Below are 22,785 nucleotides of genomic sequence, written 5' to 3' on the forward strand. Positions count from 1 at the left end.
AAACTGGTGAAAGGATGGAACAGATGAGGGAGGAAGTCCATTACAATAATGAATGGTATTCAAGGATTATTCACCCTACAGCAGGGGATGTCTTCATTAGAACAGGGGACTCTGTTCCATTGGAAGACTACAATGGAAGCAAAAGGGTTTATAGGAGCTATTCACTAATATGTATCAGTCAATTTAGTTTTTGTAGTAGGGATTGTAACATATTGTTGCCTGTCAGTAGAATGTGCCTGTCTGGAAATGGTATTAGTATATTCTATAACCTTGAAATTTCTACAGATCCAGACTAGTGGGATAGTTATGAGAGAGCCATGAATAAGTAAGATGTAGGCATACACAAACACCCTAGGAGATCTTTATCTCATGGGTATATATATTATATGGATGTACACAAGGGATCCCAAGCTAAGTATACATTTCTGCATTAAATATCTGAGATCTAGCAGAAAAGTTGTCTATAGTAGCATTATTGTGTGCCTTTCTGAGATGGCTGCTAAAGCAAATTAATGACAATGTATAATTAATACAGTGCTCCCCCATCCTACCTGAATGAAATGGCACGTCCTCAGTTCGAAATGTGATGGTGCTATGACAGTCACTAATATTATCCCTAAGTGATTTTCCTATCTAGGAGCAGTAGGAGAGGGTTTTTATAATTTTGTTACCTCCCATTATTACAACCCCACCATTCTGGGGTTTAAAAACCTATGGAGAATGCCCAATACTTCAGTTGGTTAGTGGGTGAGGAGCAGGGTTGGTGAGAGGAAGAGTGAGGAGTTGAAATATTAACAGAGTTTCAGTAGAGAGAGAATTGAAGAGCAAGAAATTTCCCCAAGATCTCAAAGCAATGTGGTTGGAGATTCTTGCTGGATCTCTCACAAGGCAATTCAAGCATTTGACGAAGAGGTATTGAGGAAAAGATTTTTAAAGAAGACTTGTTTAGATTTTGATTGGCTGTAGAGGCAAAAACTCACAGTAAAAACTTTTTTAAATATATCCGAAGCAGAAAGCCTGTGAGGGAGTCAGTTGGACCGTTAGATGATCGAGGGGTTAAAGGGGCACTTAGAGAAGATAAGGCCATCGCGGAAAGATTAAATGATTTCTTTGCTTCGGTGTTTACTGAAGAGGATGTTGGGGAGGTACCCGTAATGGAGAAGGTTTCATGGGTAATGATTCAGATGGACTGAATCAAATCACGGTGAACCTAGAAGATGTGGTAGGCCTGATTGACAAACTGAAGAGTAGTAAATCACCTGGACCGGATGGTATACACCCCAGAGCTCTGAAGGAACTAAAAAATGAAATTTCAGACCTATTAGTAAAAATTTGTAACTTATCATTAAAATCATCCATTGTACCTGAAGACTGGAGGATAGCAAATGTAACCCCAATATTTAAAAAGGGCTCCAGGGGCGATCCGGGAAACTACAGACCGGTTAGCCTGACTTCAGTGCCAGGAAAAATAGTGGAAAGTGTTATATACATCAAAATCACAGAACATATAGAAAGACATGGTTTAATGGAACAAAGTCAGCATGGCTTTACCCAGGGCAAGTCTTGCCTCACAAATCTGCTTCACTTTTTTGAAGGAGTTAATAAACATGTGGATAAAGGTGAACCGGTAGATATAGTATACTTGGATTTTCAGAAGGCGTTTGACAAAGTTCCTCATGAGAGGCTTCTAGGAAAAGTAAAAAGTCATGGGATAGGTGGCGATGTCCTTTCGTGGATTGCAAACTGGCTAAAAGACAGGAAACAGAGAGTAGGATTAAATGGGCAATTTTCTCAGTGGAAGGGAGTGGACAGTGGAGTACCTCAGTGTTCTGTGTTGGGACCCTTACTGTTCAATATATTTATAAATGATCTGGAAAGAAATACGACGAGTGAGATAATCAAATTTGCAGATGACACAAAATTGTGCAGAGTAGTTAAATCACAAGCAGATTGTGATAAATTGCAGGAAGACCTTGTGAGACTGGAAAATTGGGCATCCAAATGGCAGATGAAATTTAATGTGGATAAGTGCAAGGTGATGCATATAGGGAAAAATAACCCATGCTATAATTACACGATGTTGGGTTCCATATTAGGTGCTACAACCCAAGAAAGAGATCTAGGTGTCATAGTGGATAACACATTGAAATCGTCGGTTCAGTGTGCTGCGGCAGTCAAAAAAGCAAACAGAATGTTGGGAATTATTAGAAAAGGAATGATGAATAAAACGGAAAATGTCATAATGCCTCTGTATCACTCCATGGTGAGACCGCACCTTGAATACTGTGTACAATTCTGGTCGCCGCATCTCAAAAAAGATATAATTGCGATGGAGAAGGTACAGAGAAGGGCTACCAAAATGATAAGGGGAATGGAACAACTCCCCTATGAGGAAAGACTAAAGAGGTTAGGACTTTTCAGCTTGGAGAAGAGACGACTGAGGGGGGATATGATAGAGGTGTTTAAAATCATGAGAGGTCTAGAACGGGTAGATGTGAATCAGTTATTTACTCTTTCGGATAGTAGAAGGACTAGGGGACACTCCATGAAGTTAGCATGGGGCACATTTAAAACTAATCGGAGAAAGTTCTTTTTTACTCAACGCACAATTAAACTCTGGAATTTGTTGCCAGAGAATGTGGTTCGTGCAGTTAGTATAGCTGTGTTTAAAAAAGGATTGGATAAGTTCTTGGAGGAGAAGTCCATTACCTGCTATTAAGTTCACTTAGAGAATAGCCACTGCCATTAGCAATGGTTACATGGAATAGACTTAGTTTTTGGGTACTTGCCAGGTTCTTATGGCCTGGATTGGCCACTGTTGGAAACAGGATGCTGGGCTTGATGGACCCTTGGTCTGACCCAGTATGGCATTTTCTTATGTTCTTATGTTCTTAAGAGAAGGGCATACCCCCAGTATCCCAAAGGGCTGGGACAAAGAGTTTTTGACCCATTCAATCAGTTAATAGATTGGGTGAAGAGAAGGATGTAGACATCTGAGCCATTAACTCAAGAAACTTTAATTTTAGATAGTTAAAGAGTTTGAGTTTTTTGAACCCTTGTTGGATATTTTGCTTGAACTCCAGAACTGGAACTACACTCTAGTTATCCCACGCTCACTGGTAAGGATCTTTTCAATCAGGAAGAAGGTGCAAGAGCAAGAAGGAAAGTGAACAGAATAAGGATGGACAGAGAAACCATTTGTTTGTATTGATCATTGGATGTATGTTGATTTTTTTATTTTTATCATCTTGACCTGGATCCTCTTCATTAAGTTACAGTAAAGACTAGAGATGTGATTCGGCCAAATCTCTTGGTTCGGTCTTTGTTATCGGCCCGCCGCAGGAAATCTCGTCTTCCCGCGGTTCAGGCCAATTTTATTTCGGCTGCCCCAGAAACGATGCCCAAAACCCGCCCCAACCCTTCAGATTAAAAAAACAAACAAACAAAAAAACCAAAACCCACCCCAACCCTTCAAATTTAATTAATTGCAACCCCCCACCCTCCCAACCCCCCAAGACTTACTGAAAGTCCCTGGTGGTCCAGCGGGGTCCCGGGAGTGATCTCCCCCTCTTGGGCCATCGGCTGCCACTAATCAAAATGGCGCCGATGGCCCTTTGTCCTTACCGTGTGACAGGACTATCGGTGCCATTGGTTGGCCCCTGTCACATGGTAGGAGCAATGGATGGGGAGTCGGGAGGGTGGGGGTTTGCAATTAATTAAATTTGAAGGGTTGGGGTGGGTTTGGGGGTTTTTTTTTTTTTTTTTTAATGTGCCCTTTCTCTCCTCCCCAAAAACAATAAGAAAACCACACGAAATTTCGTGGGTTTTCTTATCGTTTCTTCGGCCCCCCCCCCCCAAAAAAACACGACAAAATAGGAAATATCATCTCTATTTTCTATTTCTTCGCAAATGAATGCACATCCCTAGTAAAGACTATTTTTTACTTGAACACCACTATGGACTCCAGTGTTTTCTTTGAGTGTTTCCTGTGTGGACTTACTAGGGGATGGATGGACCCTTTTGTGATTCCTGGTTCTCCCTGTTTTGCTAATTTTGGCTTCCCTGCTTTTATTTTTCACTATCTAGAACCTTCTGGAAACATTTGATCTAGAGTGTGACGTGGTCACTGAGATTGTGGTAGACAGCACCAGGGACCCCGGAGAGAAATATTCCTCCTCGTCTGGACTTGAACCCAGATCCATGGCACCTCTAGTCTAGGATAAAGCCCTGAAATGGAGGAACTTACTACAGAAACATTGCAGATTATGCGCAAGGTAAAATTGAAAGTATTTATATGCAGAATAGCAAATCCTCCAGCAAGAATAATGCCCAATCAGAAGTGCAAATACATTAAAAGAACCAATTCGCTTGAAACTCATAAAAATGTAAAACAAGGAAACATTTTTATATCCTGACAAAGAACAGTTTATCAGCCAATGGAATGCTATATTAAACAAATGAATGTATGATCTCATGTTGTTGATCACTGAGTCTACTAATCAAATAGTTTAATAGGCAGATTACCTATATAATCCATCTAGTACTGTGGATAGGAGGAATATAAATTTTTCAAAATCAATCAGTTAATTAAATAATTTAATGCATAGTGGAAGTCATGTGATCAGAAATACAACAATTAGAGCATTTGAAATGTACCGCTTTATTTCATTCATTTCTGCATGCTGGACTTGAGTTTCAAAAGCATTTAAACACTTAAAACTGGGTTTTATATGTGTAAATGCACTTTGCCTGTGTAAATCAGTTTTTGAAAATTGCTACAATATACTGTATGCCATTGAATTGGCAATAGGTTTTACCCGCATGGTGATGGTAACTTTTAAAAAGCCACACGGGTGCTCATGTACGCGTATGCTGGCTCGCACCAATGGACACAGCCATTTTATAACATATGTGCGTATATGCGCGCATGGTATAAAATAGACTTTACATGCGTACATGTGCACGCAATTTTATATAGATGTGCACAAGTGCGTGCAAATACCACCTCTACCAAGTAAGTGAGGGAATTTTTAGTAGATATGCGCACCGACACAATTACCAGCTTCTCTGTTCATTCCCAGTTTGCCTAGGTAAAGTATATGACTTTCTAACCCCCCTTAGTTAAATAGCCTTCCTTTTACCCTATTAGTCCCAACCCTTAAAACCCCGCTGACTAGCCTGGTATTTATTGTTTCATGACTTATACATCATCTATAGCAGAAGTAAAGCTATGCAGTAGGGGACCCCAGCAAGCTCGTGCACATGAATACTTACACACTGGTTTCATTCAAAAATCCAGGAACACCCATGCCCTGCCCAGATCGCGTTCACACCCTGCCTCTTTTTTCAACAAAAAGTTGAAAATCTGTGCAACGCATGCCGGCCTGACTTCTATGTATATCTCCAGGCTTTGGTGTGAGTAGGGCTTTTAAAATTCATGTTTAAGTGTACTTAACACGGGTAAAAGGATTTTGAAAATTGCTATGATAGTATGTTACATTTACATGCGTAACTCCTTTGAAAATTCTCCTGAATTAGTTCAATTTCACACAGATATGGCTAAATTCCATAATAAATGAAAATTAATACAAATATTCAAATTAGAAGAGATTGATTATGCCAATGGTTACATAAACGATCTCACAAGCCTCGCCATTTTGATTTGTTTAGTGATATGCATTGGTGTGGGAAGAAAGATAGCACCAAGCCCAACATTTCCTCCAGACACAGATAAAGACAGATGCTAACACAGCACATCACTCACCAGACACATATGCACACACACACACACACACACATTGGTTAGGGGCATTGTTATTTACAGACTACCTCCAGCACTTTGGTTACCTACTGAGGCCCAATTTTCCTGTTCTTGGCATGTTTGTCATCAACTATCAATGATGTCTGTGCCAAGCTTGTCCCTACCTGCTAATGAGGCAGTCAATCATTACTCCTCACCGAAGATTGTTTACACCTGGCAGCCTGACAGGCATCTGTCGGCAGCATGTATGCTCACTGATTTGTCATTATTACAGTCATGGGCCCCCTCCAAGCCTAGGTGCCCTAAATGCTTGTCTTTCTACATAACAACACTGAAAGTGCAGAAAATATCATGCCTACCACATGATACCTCCTATATATTTTACACAGTGGCAGGCTTCTGAAAGAGGATTGTTGTTTGCTCTTGAGGTCTTCAGCTGACAACACCTTCTCTAGCCTTAATGCTATACTCAGAGCTTATGACTAAGAGTCTATCAGCAAACCTGCTTTGGTCTCGGTGACCATTAAGTCCACAATGTTCAAACAGAACAGGACACCCATCCTATAGGACAGCAACTCTGCTATGTTGGCCACAAGTTATGGCAGCCATGCAGACAAGAAAGGGCCTCAAACCTGAAAAGACCTGAAATGTCACGACTCAACTTGAAAAAATTCCATTCTGCTAGCTTGTGTCATCAAAAAATAAACTCTGATCTATACATTTCAGAGGTGATTTTCAACAACATGTGAGGGCATGACACCATCCTATTCCCAATCTAGCCTTCAGATAGTCAGTCCAGCATCCTTGTATAGCTTCCCCGAGCAACTAACATAACCAGTACGAAAACCCAAGGGCCAAGGCCCTCACTATCTGTACATGAGAGTTGACTGCTCGCTTACCTAGGTATAGAAGGGCCCAGCTGTGCATGGTTGTGTGTAACCCCTATAAGATATGCTAGCTTGTAATGACCTATGAGAAGTTTGGGATTGGCACGATATTTGACATGTGCTTCCCAAAAGGCTGTAAGTGAAGGCCTGCTAAGTTAGCCCTCTGATGTCAGCACTGCCTCAGAAACAGCTGAGGCAGTGCTGACAGCTGCGTCTTTGCTGCCCATGTGACAGTATGCATCCAATGTATATGCGGATATATTCTGATGCCCACGGATGTCAGCTAGGAATCTGGCTGCAACATGTCCAGTCTGGTGCTTGATGATTGTAACTGTCAACTTGAAGCTTTAGCCTGTGCCTTGAAGAAGCTGAGCTACTTGTGATTTCTATGACTTTTAGAGCACTTGACTCCATGTCCTAGGCCCTGCTGGAGTTCCATCATACCAATGCCACTATCTTGCCACATGTGGGGGCTAAAACAGGATCAAAGGCGTAGCTGAGCTGAGGCAAGCAAGAAGGCACAAGCTCTGGCAAGCTATGTATACTGTGTTGGCAGTCCTACATGAACGCTATGGTGAAATGTGACTCTTTTAGACTGACAATCACTTTGAATACATTAGGCCAGCCAAGTTTCTTTGATGTTAAGTTTAATTAGTGCCTACATTGTCTACTACTGACTATTGCATCTAGGCCTAAGTGATTTCTGTTACACAGTGATCCGGACAGAGGACGAATGAGTAAAAGAAAGACAGAGATGAGACCAGTTCAAACCGCTCACCCCCCCCCCCCCCCCCCCCCCGTGTCAGTGCCCCAGAAATGTGGTGCAGGGATGAAAGATGCGCTCCCTGTACCACCTGCATGCCCTCCTGCATGGCAAGCCCTGACATGGGCGAGGGTGCTCCATCGGTGTGGTTTGTGGCTCTGGCTCTGTGCAGGTAATTCCCTAGGAGGCATTTGACCTCTCTTGCCTGTTGTTATAGTTGTTCTTGTTGTTCTTGTTCTTGTTGAGCAGCTCAAAGCAGCCAGTATTCCATGACTAGTACACTTCCCCTAACATTATAGCTTTAGGGAGACAGGGCTGGTAAGAAAAGATATTTTTATTGGACTTTTTAGGTGTGTCTGAGAACAGGTCTCATTTTATCGCCCGGAATAATAGTCGTGATAATAGTTGTGATCCGCGATAACGACTGTTATGGCATGATATCATGTTAAATCCCACGTTATTCTACATTATTTTACCATGAAATGTGGTAGGAGTCCCTCATTTGCATAGATTTCTAGCTTTTGCATGCTCATTATTATATTTACATGGTAACGTGTGATGCAATAAACATCGCGCATCTAATGTGCATTAGACCCCATTTATCGTGCCATAAAGCCCTAAAGTGGCTTGATGCATGACCCAGTTTGTTTTCCATCCTAACTCCACCCCCGCAGCCATCCACGTATAAGCCCTTAAATTTAGGAGCTTAATGAAACTAGGCCTGTTAAAAAAATTGTATTATTTTGTTCAAAATCCTACCCCTGTCCTCCACCTCAGATGCTCACTCAATTGACTGTACCTAAATGGCACTTATTTGGAAGTTCATAGAATGGAGGATATGAAACATCCTCAACTAATGTAGTGCCTCGGAGGCACTATGAGATGGCCTCCAACGTTTTGTCATCCAACTCCAAAAATTCTTGAATTTGTGGGTGCTACGTGGGGGCATCCAAATGGCAGATGAAATTTAATGTGGACAAGTGCAAGGTGTTGCATATAGGGGAAAATAACCGTTGCTGTAGTTACACGATGTTAGGTTCCATATTAGGAGCTACCACCCAGGAAAAAGATCTAGGCATCATAGTGGATAATACTTTAAAATCGTCAGCTCAGTGTGCTGCAGCAGTCAAAAAAGCAAATAGAATGTTAGGAATTATTAGGAAGGGAATGGTTAATAGAACGGAAAATGTCATAATGCCTCTGTATCGCTCCATGGTGAGACCACACCTTGAATACTGTGTACAATTCTGGTCGCCGCATCTCAAAAAAGATATAGTTGCAATGGAGAAGGTACAGAGAAGGGCAACCAAAATGATAAAGGGGATGGAACAGCTTCCCTATGAGGAAAGGCTGAAGAGATTAGGGCTGTTCAGCTTGGAGAAGAGACGGCTGAGGGGGGGATATGATAGAGGTCTTTAAGATCATGAGAGGTCTTGAACGAGTAGATGTGACTCGGTTATTTTCACTTTCGAATAATAGAAGGACTAGGGGGCATTCCATGAAGTTATCAAGTAGCACATTTAAGACTAATCAGAGAAAATTCTTTTTCACTCAATGCACAATAAAGCTCTGGAATTTGTTGCCAGAGGATGTGGTTAGTGCAGTTAGTGTAGCTGGGTTCAAAAAAGGTTTGGATAAGTTCTTGGAGAAGTCCATTAATGGCTATTAATCAAGTTTACTTAGGGAATAGCCACTGCTATTAATTGCATCAGTAGCATGGGATCTTCTTAGTGTTTGGGTAATTGCCAGGTTCTTGTGGCCTGGTTTGGCCTCTGTTGGAAACAGGATGCTGGGCTTGATGGACCCTTGGTCTGACCCAGCATGGCAATTTCTTACGTTCTGAATTGAGAAAACAAGATGGCGAATTCCAGACTTTAAGAACTCTAATTGGTTTAAAGTGTCCCGGGTAGACTGTAGATGATTGAAAGTTGTGTGATGGAGAGGAGTAGTCTTCATTTCTGTATAGATATGAACTCTAACAAAATCAAAGCAACATTTTGATGGAGTTTGCCTGTGAGCCTCCAGTTTTCTACAGTCCCAGAACCCTTGCAAGGAACACAATGTAATCTGCCACAGGTTGCTGACTGGCATAGCTGGGAGCTCTTTGGGTTTGAGTCTTCAGATTTTAAACCTAGCTCTGAGTTTCCAGGAGAGTTTCCAAGTTCCTCGGGGCCCAGAAACATAGAAAAGAGGAGCAGTATTACAGTTCTTAAAAAGCTCTTTCCGGGAGGATGAAGAAGTTCTTGCATATGTTCTTGTGTGCCAACTCCCTTTTGGCATGAATAGAGCTTCAGCAGCACTGCAGGAGAGAAGATCTTCCTCCCCCTACCTCCTCCCCTTCCCCCTCAGTGTGACTGGAGCTGCAGCAGCACCGCGGGAGAGAGGAGGTTCTTCCCCTTACCTGCCTCCCCTTTCCTCCCAGTGAGTGACTCTGCAGGGGAGTAGAGCTTCCCTAGCCTTTCTGAATAGACTAAGTTGTAGAGAGCAATGGGATGGGAGGTTACAAAGAATCAAGATTTACTCTGACTTGGCTAGTACTCTCCCAGAGCAACTACCAGCCCAGAACTATCCGTGATGGCTGTCATGAGAGGCCCTGATGAGGCCATAGGTAATTCCCTGCAGAGGCTGGGACCCCTGTATGGGCACCCCTGCCTGCTATAGAGGGCGCACTTCCCCTCCTCTGCACCTTCTTGGCAACAGAAGCATAAAAGGACATCAGCTGTAAGTTAAAATAATTAAAAAAAATAAATAATAATAAAAAATAAAAAAATAAAAAATTTCAAAAAAGACAGGAGTTGGTCAGGCCTGCATCTTGCCTCAGTGTGAAGATTTTTTGTAACTACCATTCTGGGCTGGGAATTCTGGGAGACATCTAATGGAGATTTCAGCTTTTCATTGATTGCTCTCTGTCTCTTCCCTCCTTCTCTCTTCTAATTCATTCAACCATTTACTAACAGCAGGAGCTCAGAGCCCTGCCAGCACAAGCTCTTTTTAATCAGGCAGAGATGAGAGGCAGGGCTATAATCAGAGGAAAGCGAATGCCTTGCCCTGCCCCTGGAATTGATCCAGAGGAATGGACCATGGCACGGGGGCGGGGGAGAAGCTCTGCTTCTGAAAAGCGGCTCTATTTATATATTCATTCAGTTCTTTTGTTGGGGGTTTCTAATAGTGAGAGCCCCTAAAATAGGAAGAGCCTTTAAAAAAACTTAGGAATGCAAGGAAAATCATTCTATCCACTAGTGAAAAACAGAATCTCAACATATGAAAAGGTATTTGATAAAAGAAAAAACAGTAACCTCCCTCAGAAAAGGATAGAAAAGTTATAAGTAAGGACTTCATGAATGTTGGCACTTCATTAGAAGCAGAAGCTCACTTTAAGGTATGTTACCTGTTCTGGCTGGGTTTTAGTCTGATGTGTCACTTTTATGCCAGGCCTCGTGCACTGCTGCCAGAAGCTTTGTTGAGCATGGAGTCGGGACATGCTTTTTATTTCTCCGTCGGCATAGCTCCCTGTTTAATGTTCCTCAGTCAGGTCTGACGCAGACGGCTTGTTTGCTAAAACATGAGTAAATCATTTGCAGCTTGTAAAAGCAGGCACAGCTCACCAGACACAAGCTGGGAGCAAGAGAACAAAATCCATGGCCAAATATGGAAACCTACTCTATGCTCCACGCTTCTGCATGCCTCCCATGCCGCTTGTCAGCTCAGCCTTCAGGTTTTCTGACTAAACAAGCTCCACAGGTTAGATTTCAAAATTGGCTTTGGGGTGTACAAAGCACTAGTGTCCTTCCATCACAGCAGGAGAAGTTTCAGGGATAAGTCAGCTGCAATCCATCCTGGCTCCTGAGTCACAGCTGACCTGGCCCACCACACTGTTATCTGAGGTCTGAGAGATTTTGGTTCTCTCTGGATTTCAGCCCATGTTCTTAGTTCGCAGGTTTGTAGAACTGGAAGACTAATGCTTTCACCTTCCTCCTCCCATTCCTAATGAACTTGGAAAAAGGGATTGTCAAAGCCCTGATAAGGGACAGGCCATGGGCTCCAACTGAAATATATTACATTGAAATAGAAGGATTCTTTTGGAGAAGAGAGCACAAAATCAGGCAATATTTTATCAAAGCTGAGGAACTGGAGCTTTTGGTGTGGGGCCTTCTTCCCTATTCCCATTTTTAGACTATATTTGATTATATTTAGCTATGCTTCCCTTGACTGCAACACAAACTACATTTGATTATTTTTCTGGTACATTTAATTGCTATTTTATGAAGTGCAGAGTGGAAAAAATCTAGTAGCCAACTATAAGCATGAAAAATGAGTTGACCACCAGTTTACATGACATATGTGTGGGCCAAGCTTCTGGCAGGGAGAAGGTAAAGGGAGAGTTACTTGCAATCTTAGTAATTTTATGTCTAATAGTAATTACTTAGAGGATAATCAATAGGTTACCATGCATAAAATCAGCATATACACGCATAAGTAATATGTATAAATATATATGATATTTTAGGAACATAGGGGTAGATTTTCAAAGGTTTATGCGCGTAATATACGCGGGTAACCCTTTAAAAACGCTCCTGTGTGCGTTGAGCCTATTTTGCATAGGCTCGGCAGCACGCACAAGCCCCGGGACGCGCGTATGTACTGGGGCTTTGAAAAAGGGGCGGGAAGGGGACGGGGCAGGGGGCGGGGCGGCGGTCCGGGGGTGGTCCCAAGTCCTCCAGCACAGCGGCCGTGCCAGGGGATGGCGCACCGGCAGCTGGCCGGCGCGCGCAAGTTATGCCTGCCTCGGGCAGGCGTAACTTAGAGAACAAAGGTAGGGGGGGATTTAGGTAGGGCTGGGGGTGGGTTAGATAGGGGAAGGTGGGGGGAGTGTGGGGGGTGAGTTTTTATGTCGGCAGTGCGCACGTTATAAAATCGAGTGTACATTTGTGCGCGCCGGGTAGCGTGCACAAATGTACCCCACGCGCGCTCCTTTAAAAATCTGCCCCATAGTGAATATGCATATAAATATTTACAGGGAAAGAAGGGATAGTTTAGGGGTGTTCCAGGGTGCAATTCAGAAGTGCACAAGTTGCTATTTTGTATGCAGTATACATTATCAAAATTGTTCATATGCTTTTATAGCCACTAATTAAGTTGTAGAAGTGAAATTGCACTTATCTTATGTCTGCAGTTTTTGGGTGGAAGGTCTGGGGTAAGTGGAGTAGAGTCAGAGTGGAGGATCAAAGTGAACTGATGAAGGTGTTGGTGAACTGGTGCTTGTAAGTAACGGAGTTTATTGGGCTATCCCATAAAAATTCCACAGGGAGACTATGAATTCTTGATGCTGGCAGTTCCAGAACATTCATGTTCAGGGTCTTGGTGTGAGCACAGCATAGAAGGAAATTGTCCTCTCCTGAATTATTTCTGGGAAGAACAGCTGTTACAACAATACATGGAAAACCACTGAAATCAGTGTTAGCAGTACCCTTTTGTCCGTCTGGACTTAATATACTATATTAGTGAGTGGTTCCAGAGAGATTTTGGAAAAATGTACAAAGATCCCATATATATCAAGGTTAACACTAGGATCACCCCATAATTCGGGACATCCTCAAGAGACCTGGCAGAGGGGCAGAAGCATCAGGAAACACACCATGCTAGTTTTTCCCTAGGACAGGGGAACCCCCAAAGAGGTACTCTGTTACTCATGTCTTGCCAAGAGGGGCTGTTGTGGAGAAGCTCCACTCTTATAGATACAGCTGAAAAAGCTGAAGAAGAGGGACTTTGGTGCCAAGATGGATTATAGCAAAGGACTTGCTTGAATGTTGTCCATTGTTGTCTTCATGCAGGTGCCCCATTGGTGTCTGGTACATTAATCCAGAAGTATACTCATTTAAGACCTTCTGGAGGCTTTCCAAATTCCCCAGATCAGAAGTGTGATCTGCAACTGGGATACTAGCATTGGATGCCAGCCCACTGCTGTTTAATCAAAGGAACTGTTCATGTTTGAAAGTAAATTCCTGGACTGTTTCCAGATGATATTTTCTTGTTGGGACATTGGACTTTCTAAAAGAAGATGATGACCCTTCTGTGGAAGAGGGATGGACAATCTGAAGATCATCATTAAAGACTATAACCCTGAGATTAAATGATTTTTGATTATACACCAACTCTAAGTTTTGGTTTAGAAAAAAAAAGAAAATAATGAAAATATTTATAAAACCCTGAAAAATGTCTATAAAATTTCATAAAAGGAAAAAATTGTTTTATATAAATCTAAAACATTATAATGATTCATTGTTCATTCAAAATTTTACCATCATTTGCATTTTCTCATACATATGTCTACCTAATTTGAATTAGGGTGGCTTGCCCTGGGTACAAAAAGAAATGGTGCCTGTTAACGTGATTTTTGCTTTACAGGACTTGGGTATACAGTCTCTAGGAGGATGAAGTGGAAAAAAGAAATGTGCATTTATTCTCTTTCCAGGTATCTGGATCTCTGACCCAGAGGGAAGACATCCTGGAGAAGAATCACCCAAAAACTACGTCCATTAGGTGAACTTCGGGCGTTGCCTAGGGCGCCGAGCCATAGGGGGTGCGGCAAAGAGAAATAGAGTCTGTGTGCTTCTCAGGGCCACGAGCAGTGCTGCTTACGGCCCTGAGAAACACACAGTTGGCGCTGAAACAGGTAGGGGGGGCACGACCGGGGTGGGGGGGGGCGTGCAAGGGTCACCTAGGGTGCCTAATACCCTTGCACCGGCCCTGCCCTGAAGCTCTTTGAAGTAAACAGCCAAGAAGCTCAATCATTGTTCGTATGTCCAGAGGGAGCTGTTGTCACTCACTGCTGAGAAGGGGAGCCCTAGAGATTTCTGGGCCCGGAAGAAGCAGAAAGAATGCCCTCTTTAATCCATCCTTTCGTGGATTGCAAACTGGCTAAAAGACAGGAAACAGAAAGTAGGATTAAATGGACAATTTTCTCAGTGGAAGGGAGTGGGCAGTGGAGTGCCTCAGGGATCTGTATTGGGACCCTTACTTTTCAATATATTTATAAATGATCTGGAAAGAAATACGACGATGAGATAATCAAATTTGCAGATGATACAAAATTGTTCAGAGTAGTTTAATCACAAGCAGATTGTGATAAATTGCAGGAAGACCTTGTGAGACTGGAAAATTGGGCATCAAAATGGCAGATGAAATTTAATGTGGATAAGTGCAAGGTGATGCATATTGGGAAAAATAACCCATGCCATAGTTACACAATGTTAGGTTCCATATTAGGTGCTACAACCCAAGAAAGAGATCTAGGCGTCATAGTGGATAACACATTGAAATCGTGCTGCGGCAGTCAAAAAAGCAAACAGAATGTTGGGAATTATTAGAAAAGGAATGGTGAATAAAACAAAAAATGTCATAATGCCTCTGTATCGCTCCATGGTGAGACCGCACCTTGAATACTGTGTACGATTTTGGTCGCCGCATCTCAAAAAAGATATAATTGCGATGGAGAAGGTACAGAGAAAGGCTACCAAAATGATAAGGGGAATGGAACAGCTCCCCTATGAGGAAAGACTAAAGAGGTTAGGACTTTTCAGCTTGGAGAAGAGATGGCTGAGGGGGGATATGATAGAGATGTTTAAAATCATGAGAGGTCTAGAATGGGTAGATGTGAACAGTTATTTACTCTTTCGGATAATAGAAAGACTAGGGGGCACTCCATGAAGTTGGCATGTGGCACATTTAAAACTAATCAGAGAAAGTTCTTTTTCACTCAACGCACAATTAAACTCTGGAATTTGTTGCCAGAGGATGTGGTTAGTGAAGTTAGTATAGCTGTGTTTAAAAAAGGATTGGATAAGTTCTTGGAGGAGAAGTCCATTACCTGCTATTAATTAAGTTGACTTAGAAAATAGCCACGGCTATTACTAGCAACGGTAACATGGAATAGACTTAGTTTTTGGGTACTTGCCAGGTTCTTATGGCCTGGATTGGCCACTGCTGGAAACAGGATGCTGGGCTCGATGGATCCTTGGTCTGACCCAGTATGGCATGTTTTTATGTTCTTATCCCCTTTGTAGTGTTATAGAACTGTTCAACCTGGCTGATTAGTCCTCCTTAATTCTTACTATTGTTCAAATTTCTAGAAAGTGCTTCAGGAGAGTTGATAAATAGTCCCTTCGGGTAAAAATCCTACCAGAATTAATTTCAGTTATTCATGGTTATTATGAAGGCCTAGGTACCTCATGTTAGTCTGGATTAGGCCAGATTTCCGTGACCAGAATGGAGATTTAAATTTCCACTGAAGAACTTTGACTCCACATAAGACTTCTCAAGTAGAGACTTCCAGAAGCTCATGTCACAAATCAACAGCTGAAAATTACCCTCCCCTTCTACAAGTAAAAGAGGCCATGCACTTTCATCGCAAAAGAGAAGGCAGAACAGCAAGCAAGTTGCAGGGATTTCATTTTCAAATCTCTGTGCATACTTTATGGCACCAGTTTTGCACCTGCTGTAAAGGTGGTACAAAATCAATACCTGTAGCACCAACTGACCCTTGAATTTCAAAGAGAAACTCTACAGAGAGTTTACATTTGTGGACTGCCTTCCTCACAACCTTATGATCTAAAGGCAGAAACTCTATTGATCCATCAAAATGAGGACATTTACCTCCTAATGGGCAAGATTGGAATCTAGGCTACCTTTTCTTGGCTCCAATCTTTACCTCTTAGTAGAACGGCTAATTATGCAAAGTCAAATCTCCCCTAAGGTCAAAGATTAAAACCATTGGGCTGATAGCAACTGCATGCTATCCACACTAGGCTACTCCTGAAGGGAGGGATAATATGTATGTTTAGTTACAGAAGGATGCAGTTCTGCCTTCGGTAACACATAACACTCCCCAGAGAATTCTATTGTATCTATAAATTCCTGGAAAGTCACTACAATGGAATACAAAGCTCAAAATGATCTTTTCAGGGTCTGACATCTCATATCAGATGCTCATTATCTAATGATGCCAGTTTATGGAAGAACCCTCCTAATTTTATTTCTTCATTTTAACTGTACAGTAACTGCATTTGAAAAACGGTGATTTTTAACAGGTTAACCAATACAGCTATGAGAAGGAAGTCACAGAGCAGACTCACCCAGATAACCCATAGGTCTCATTTTATTCAGGGATTTTTCTCACCAATAGACCCCTTTAAAATTAAAGGATATCACAAACCTATATAAGAACTACAGAACCCACTAGGCACTTGGAACTACTCACTGAATTTTCTTAGTGAAGTTCTTTGAGACAATTCCACCTTCTTCTTGTTGTTCTTCATGTTTACCTTGGGAGAAAAGAACACATGAGATGGACTGTATTTTAGACATTGGCAGTAATGTAACAGCCAGAAGACAGTATGGAATAGTTAGATAGAATACATAGATTTAGAACAGATTAATGGACCACTTGATCTAGGAAGGTCAATCCAGTAATTTATTTTCCAGAATACTGCTAATTTAACTCTGTGTTATCAGGATAAGATTTTAGTCTAGCTGTAGTTTTCTTTCAAACATATTTTATTAGGTGCATAATGGTACAGTATAGCAAAACACTAACACAGTAATGAGAAATGCAATCTCTAAAATGACTCCTCCTTCCCCCGGTATTCATGGGCAGGCCAATTTTCAAAGCCATTTGCATAAGTGAAACATTGTTTGACTCGTATAATGGGCTCCTTGAAAATCTCACATCCTGCATGCGGGAGGAAGTGCATCTGTAGTTCCATAAGTGAGTACTTTTCCCCAAATTGTAGTGGAGGCATTCCAGGGGTGGGGTTAGGTTTGGGGGGGGGGGGGGGAACCAGAAAACAATGGGCCTGATTTTAAAAAGCATTTACTCGAGCAAAACTGGTTTTTGCTCGAGTAAATACACTTTACTCAAGTAAGTGGGCTTTTCAAAATTGCTACAATATATGCCATTGAATTGTCCATAGGATTTACTCAAGTAAGTGCACTTTACTCGAGTAAATAGCTTTTCAAAATTGCTACGATAGTAAGTCACATTTACATGCGTAACTCCTTTGAAAATGACCCCCAATGTGTGCAGTTTTGAATTTTCAAAATTATGTGTGGTATTTTAGTCAGAAAGAGTACTAACAGAAAAAGGAAGCACAAGTATCTGTGGGTTCTTTCTCCTTAGCTGCGTGCTTCCACTTGGAAAACTGGTGTAAAGACCGGGTTAAAAAGTACTAGGGATGTACATTTGTGCTTCCATTTGTTTTATTTGTTTGGATGCCTATCACATATCTAACGAATGAACGAAAATATGCATAGCAAATGGTGTGCACCTAATGGATACACTTTAGATGGATGCGCATATAATTTGTTTTGTGCGTACATTCGTCCATTCATTATTTATGTGCTTTTGTGTGAAACGAATGAAACAAAGGGACGTCAAAAAACGAACAAATGCACATCCCTAAAAAGTAAGCACAGATTTTTCAGCTATGTAAGTAGTATGGAAATTACCCCTATAATAAATAATGGGCCTGATTTTCTGAGCTTTCATCCTGTAGACACAGAATAGGAAAAAATCCATAGTAAATGAGGCCCATTATTTATGGCAGTGGTGCTCAAAACATTCCTCATCCCCCTTCTCACCATTAGCAGCACAAACAGTCAGGTTTTTAATTATTTAGGATTTATAACACAGTCTCATATTCCGCACACTTCTGAAAACACTTTTTGTCCAGGGCGGATTACAATCAACATTTTTTATATGAACATACAACAAAAATAAAGAATTAAAATTACATAAAATAAAACAATTCATTAATAAAAAATAAGCTCATATCTTATTCATACACCTCTTTAAATAAAACGGCCTTCACGTGTCACCTGAATTCCTTAATATTAACTTCTTTCCTCAGCTATGCTGGAAGTGTATTCCATAACATTGGAGCAATACAGTTAAAAGCCCTTGCCCTAGACTGAGCAGTTTTATATATTTCTGCAATGTGGGAACAACTAATAAATGAGTATCCAATCATCTCAATGATGTTGTGGGGACATGCCACTGAAGCCCTTGTTTCAAGGAACAAGACTCTTGCCTATACCAAAGATTATGCACAATCACGAGTAAACAAAATTTACACCTGCTTTTTATGGGAAGCCAGTATAAAACCCCTTAGTGCTGAGGTGACATGCTCAAAGTGTTATAATCCTAGTAATGCATGTGCAGCTGCATTCTGGATAAGTTGCAGTACCCTCAGTAGTTTGTCAGACAAACCTGTCCATAGAGTACTGCAATAATCAATGTGGCCTAGTACAAGAAGAAACTGAAGTACTATATGAAACATGGTAACCAGTAAAAAATGACTTTAAAGGATGCAGCAGTTTCAGTTTATTAAAAGACATTTTAGCCAGTTGATGAACAAGTGGTTTAACATTAACCGAGTCTAATATAATTCCTAGACTCTTTACATCAGTCAAAATGGGGAGTTTAACACAATCAAATATGATGGAGTTTCATCTGGCAATGAAATCCTCCCAACCCATAAAAGGTTTGCTTTTCAAATATTTAGTACAAGGCCATTTACATTAAGCTGTAACTTAATCTCTGTCATGTATCTGCAAAATTCATTTTGCAGCAACTCTTTTTTTTTTTTTTTGCTTCTTGGTATAAATAGCTGTATATCATCTGCATATAAAAAGTGTTTCACCCCTAGGGATTGTAGTAACTGTCCCAAAGAATTCAAATAAAGAATAAACAGGACAGAGGATAAGGCGGAACCTTTTCAGGATATTTGTAATGAATATGCATGAGATATATTCACGTACATTAATACAGATCTTAAATGCAATGTATGTGAATGATTCTCATGCATATACACTGGAGTACCTTGAAACCAGATTGGCTGGTGGGGATGAGGGTACCTGAGGACCTTTTTGAGCAGGACGGATTTTAAAAAGAACAGAATAAAGCTGAATAGCCTGCAGCTTTTTTCCAAATGTATTCTACTGAAGCCGAATGACACTCAGAGGTCTGTATTCAGCCAGTCATGTTCAGAAAAAGTTATCTGTATCGGAAAATTCAACCCAAAGCCGCACCAGCTGAATATCTGTTCTAAAGTTATCCGGATATTGGATCTGTTCTTTGTTTGAAAAGGCTTACCTTTTGTCTGGACCGTGCTGAATGTCAGCGCTGCCCAGATAAAGTAAAACTGCCTTCCAGGAAGGCCTCCAGCACTGCCTCTGTTTATCCTGTTAATTTTGTCGGAGCAATGATTTGCCCAAACAAAATTTAGTCGATGAACAGGGGGAAGGAGTGGGGATTTCATATATTGGGGTTTGGCTAAGTCCAAATGTTAGCCAGACAAACCTTTTGAACATGGTCCCCTCAGAGTTTAGTGTGGCAACTGTAGGAAAACCAAGACTGAATTACATCTTATTATAACAGGATTTGCTATCTAACATGCATGGTGGTTTTATTGCTCTTTCAGGTTTGAACACATAGAGCCACAACAAAATTTCTGCACATAGGCATGGAATAGGAAAAAAAACACTGCTAACATAAGGCCTGTACAAGTGCACATTCACTTGTATTCAGGACAGGGATTTGGGGGCATGTAACCCCCCCCCAAAAAAAACCCCACCCAACCCTTTAAAATTGACCCCTTAGCTCCCCCACCCTCCCGAACCCCCCCAAACTTTTTACAAATACCTGGTGATCTAGCGGAAGTCCCAGGAGCGACCTCCCGTTCTCGGGCCGTTGGCTGCGCTAATAAAAATGGCGCCGATGGCCCTTTGCCCTTACCATGTGACAGGGTATCCGTGCCATTGGCCGGCCCCTGTCACATGGTAGGAGCACTGGATGGCCGACGCCATCTTTAAAAATGGCGCCGGCCATCCAGTGCTCCTACCATGTGACAGGGGCCGGCCAATGGCACGGATACCCTGTCACATGGTAAGGGCAAAGGGCTATCGGCGCCATTTTTATTAGTGGCAGCCGATGGCCCGAGAACAGGAGATCGCTCCCGGGACCACCACTAGACCACCAGGTAATTTTAAAATGTTTTGGGGGGGATCGGGAGGGTGGGGGAAGCTAAGGGGGTGCTTTTAAAGGGTCGGGTGGGTTTTTTTTTTTATCGGGCCATCGGTGCCATTTTTATGAGTGGCAGCCGACAGCCTGAGAGCGGGCGATCGGTCCTGGGGCTTCCACTGGACCACCAGGTACATGTAAAAAGTTTTGGGGGGGTTTGGGGAGGGTGGGGGAAGGTAAGGGATTAGTTTTAAAGGGTCGGGGTGGGTTTAGGGGTTGTTTTGGTGTGCCGGTTTTCCCACCCTCCCCCCAAATAACTCCCTTTAGTGGACACTATCCCGATTAACGATTTTTTCACGATAAACCAGGGGAATTTCTATTGTATCGCACTCTTTAACGATTTTTGACGATTTAAAAAATATCGGACGATATTTTAAATCGTCAAAAAACGATTCACATCCCTAGATAGAAGTGTTCCTGAATGAACCCAAGAATCTACAGAGAGCCACAGAGATAAAATAACCCACCACATAAAACCAAATCTTCCAATGAGGAAGTCCTTTCCTCCAATTCACCCATTCTTTTTTGAAATACAGAATTAAGTTGGTCCAATAAAAATTGATCACCTATAACTTTGTTTACTCCTGGAAGAATTCTGCATTGCAGGAAGATTCTAGTTCAGGGCTGGCCAACCTTCCACGTATCAAGAGCCACCAAACCAGATTTCACAGTAGCAGAGAGCCACCATAACTTTCACGAGCCGGAGGGGTGGTGCGTAAAGCTGTCCCCCTCCCCTCTGAAAGAAAAGGCCAACTATCTCTCTCCCCGACACAAAAACACATTCAGACACCCCCTCAACCCCTCCCTCTCTCTCTTTATCCCAGACACAAACACCTTCCTTCCCTCTCTCTCTAGACCAAAAGATACCCTCCCTCTTTTTCTCTCTCCTAGATGCAAACACCTTTCTTCTCTCTCTCTCTCTCTGCCAGACCAACACACACTCTCCCTCCATCTCTCTCTCCACCTGTTACGGGACTGGGCCGTGCCCCGGTCCCTCCTCCTACCTCGGAGCCAGCTCGGCCCGCACGGATCCCTCTTCGGCCGTGTAGGCCTGATACGCAGCCTGCCGTGGCTCTCCCTGTGCGAGGGAGACACCGCCGACTTGACGCTCTTGGCCCCGCCCCCTAGGCACACGCGTGCCCGGGGTCTGAGGCTTTAAAGGGGCCAGCGTGCGAAATTCAAGAGGACGCCCCGGGTGTCGTCAGATGCTGCAGGGTACTTAAAGCCTGCAGCTTGTCTAGGACGGGGCCTTTGAACGAAGTTCACTCAGTCCCCTGAGCTCCCAGTTGCTGCGTTCGGATCTTGGATCATTTCTTCGGACTTCTGGCTTCTGACCCGGCTTCGTCTCCTGACTACGTCTTCAGCTTCCGACCCTGGTTTTGGTTTGACTTCTGGCTTCTGGCTTCAGGCTTCCGACCCGGCTCCATCCTACGACTCTGATTCCAGCTTCCACCCCTGGTTTTGGCTTCATACCTCTGGCTTCTGACCTGGCTTCATTCTTGGACTCCGTCTTCAGTCTCTTCTACTTCCTCAGGTATCTGGTACTTGCTGGCCCAGAGGATTCTCCTAAGTCCCAGCGGCTCGGGCTCTCATGGGCTCCTCCCGGGGGAGCCACGGGCTTCAGAGGGTGAAGGTTCTACCAGCCTCCTGGGCTCAGCTGGCTTCATCATCACCTCTTCGGCCGCTGCTTGGATCCTTGGTCGCATAGGGTCCTGCCTAAGTCCAAGAGGTCCGGGTTCCTACGGGCTCCTCCTGGGGGGACCGTGGACTTCCAGTGGTGAAGTCTTCTCCGGAGTATCTTTAGCGCCGCCTCCCGGCTGAGACGCTTCCTGTGGGGTCCACAGTATACCATCTACAGTCTCAGCTGACCCAAGGGTCCACAACCATAACACCACCAGACACAGACATACATTTTCCCCCTTCTCTCTCTCTCCCAGATACACACACAACCCTCCCTCCCTTTCCACAGATACACACACCCTACCCTCCCTCATACATACAACCCCCTCTCTCTCTCTCCCACACACACTCTCCCTCTATCAAAGACACACATATCCTCCTCTCTCTTTCTCTCTCTTACACGCACACACCCTTCCTCTCTCTCAGAAACACGCACACACCCTCCCTCTCTCCCAGACATCCTCTCACCCTTTCTCCCTCCCAGACACAAACATCTTCTGTGTGAAGCCCTCTCTAGGCATGCCAACTCTTCAGGAGAATCACTGGTTTCATAGCCAGCTGCCCCTCTCAGAGTTTAGTACAACCACTTCACAAAGAAGCCCTCAGAAAGCCATGAGTA

The 22,785-nt window shown here is 42.8% G+C and overlaps 1 protein-coding gene across 1 annotated transcript in view; it reads right to left on the bottom strand.

The window, feature by feature from the left end:
• HSPB8 (heat shock protein family B (small) member 8) overlaps positions 1 to 22,785 on the bottom strand; it is a 36,979-nt gene that overhangs the window by 1,073 nt on the left and 13,121 nt on the right. The window contains exon 2 of the mRNA XM_029571058.1: positions 16,668 to 16,731. Coding sequence (XP_029426918.1) covers positions 16,668 to 16,731 — 64 coding nt within the window. The remainder of the gene's footprint in view (positions 1 to 16,667; positions 16,732 to 22,785) is intronic.

Source organism: Rhinatrema bivittatum, chromosome 11 (genome assembly GCF_901001135.1).
Source record: "Rhinatrema bivittatum chromosome 11, aRhiBiv1.1, whole genome shotgun sequence".
In the NCBI taxonomy this organism is placed as follows: Eukaryota; Metazoa; Chordata; class Amphibia; order Gymnophiona; family Rhinatrematidae; genus Rhinatrema; species Rhinatrema bivittatum.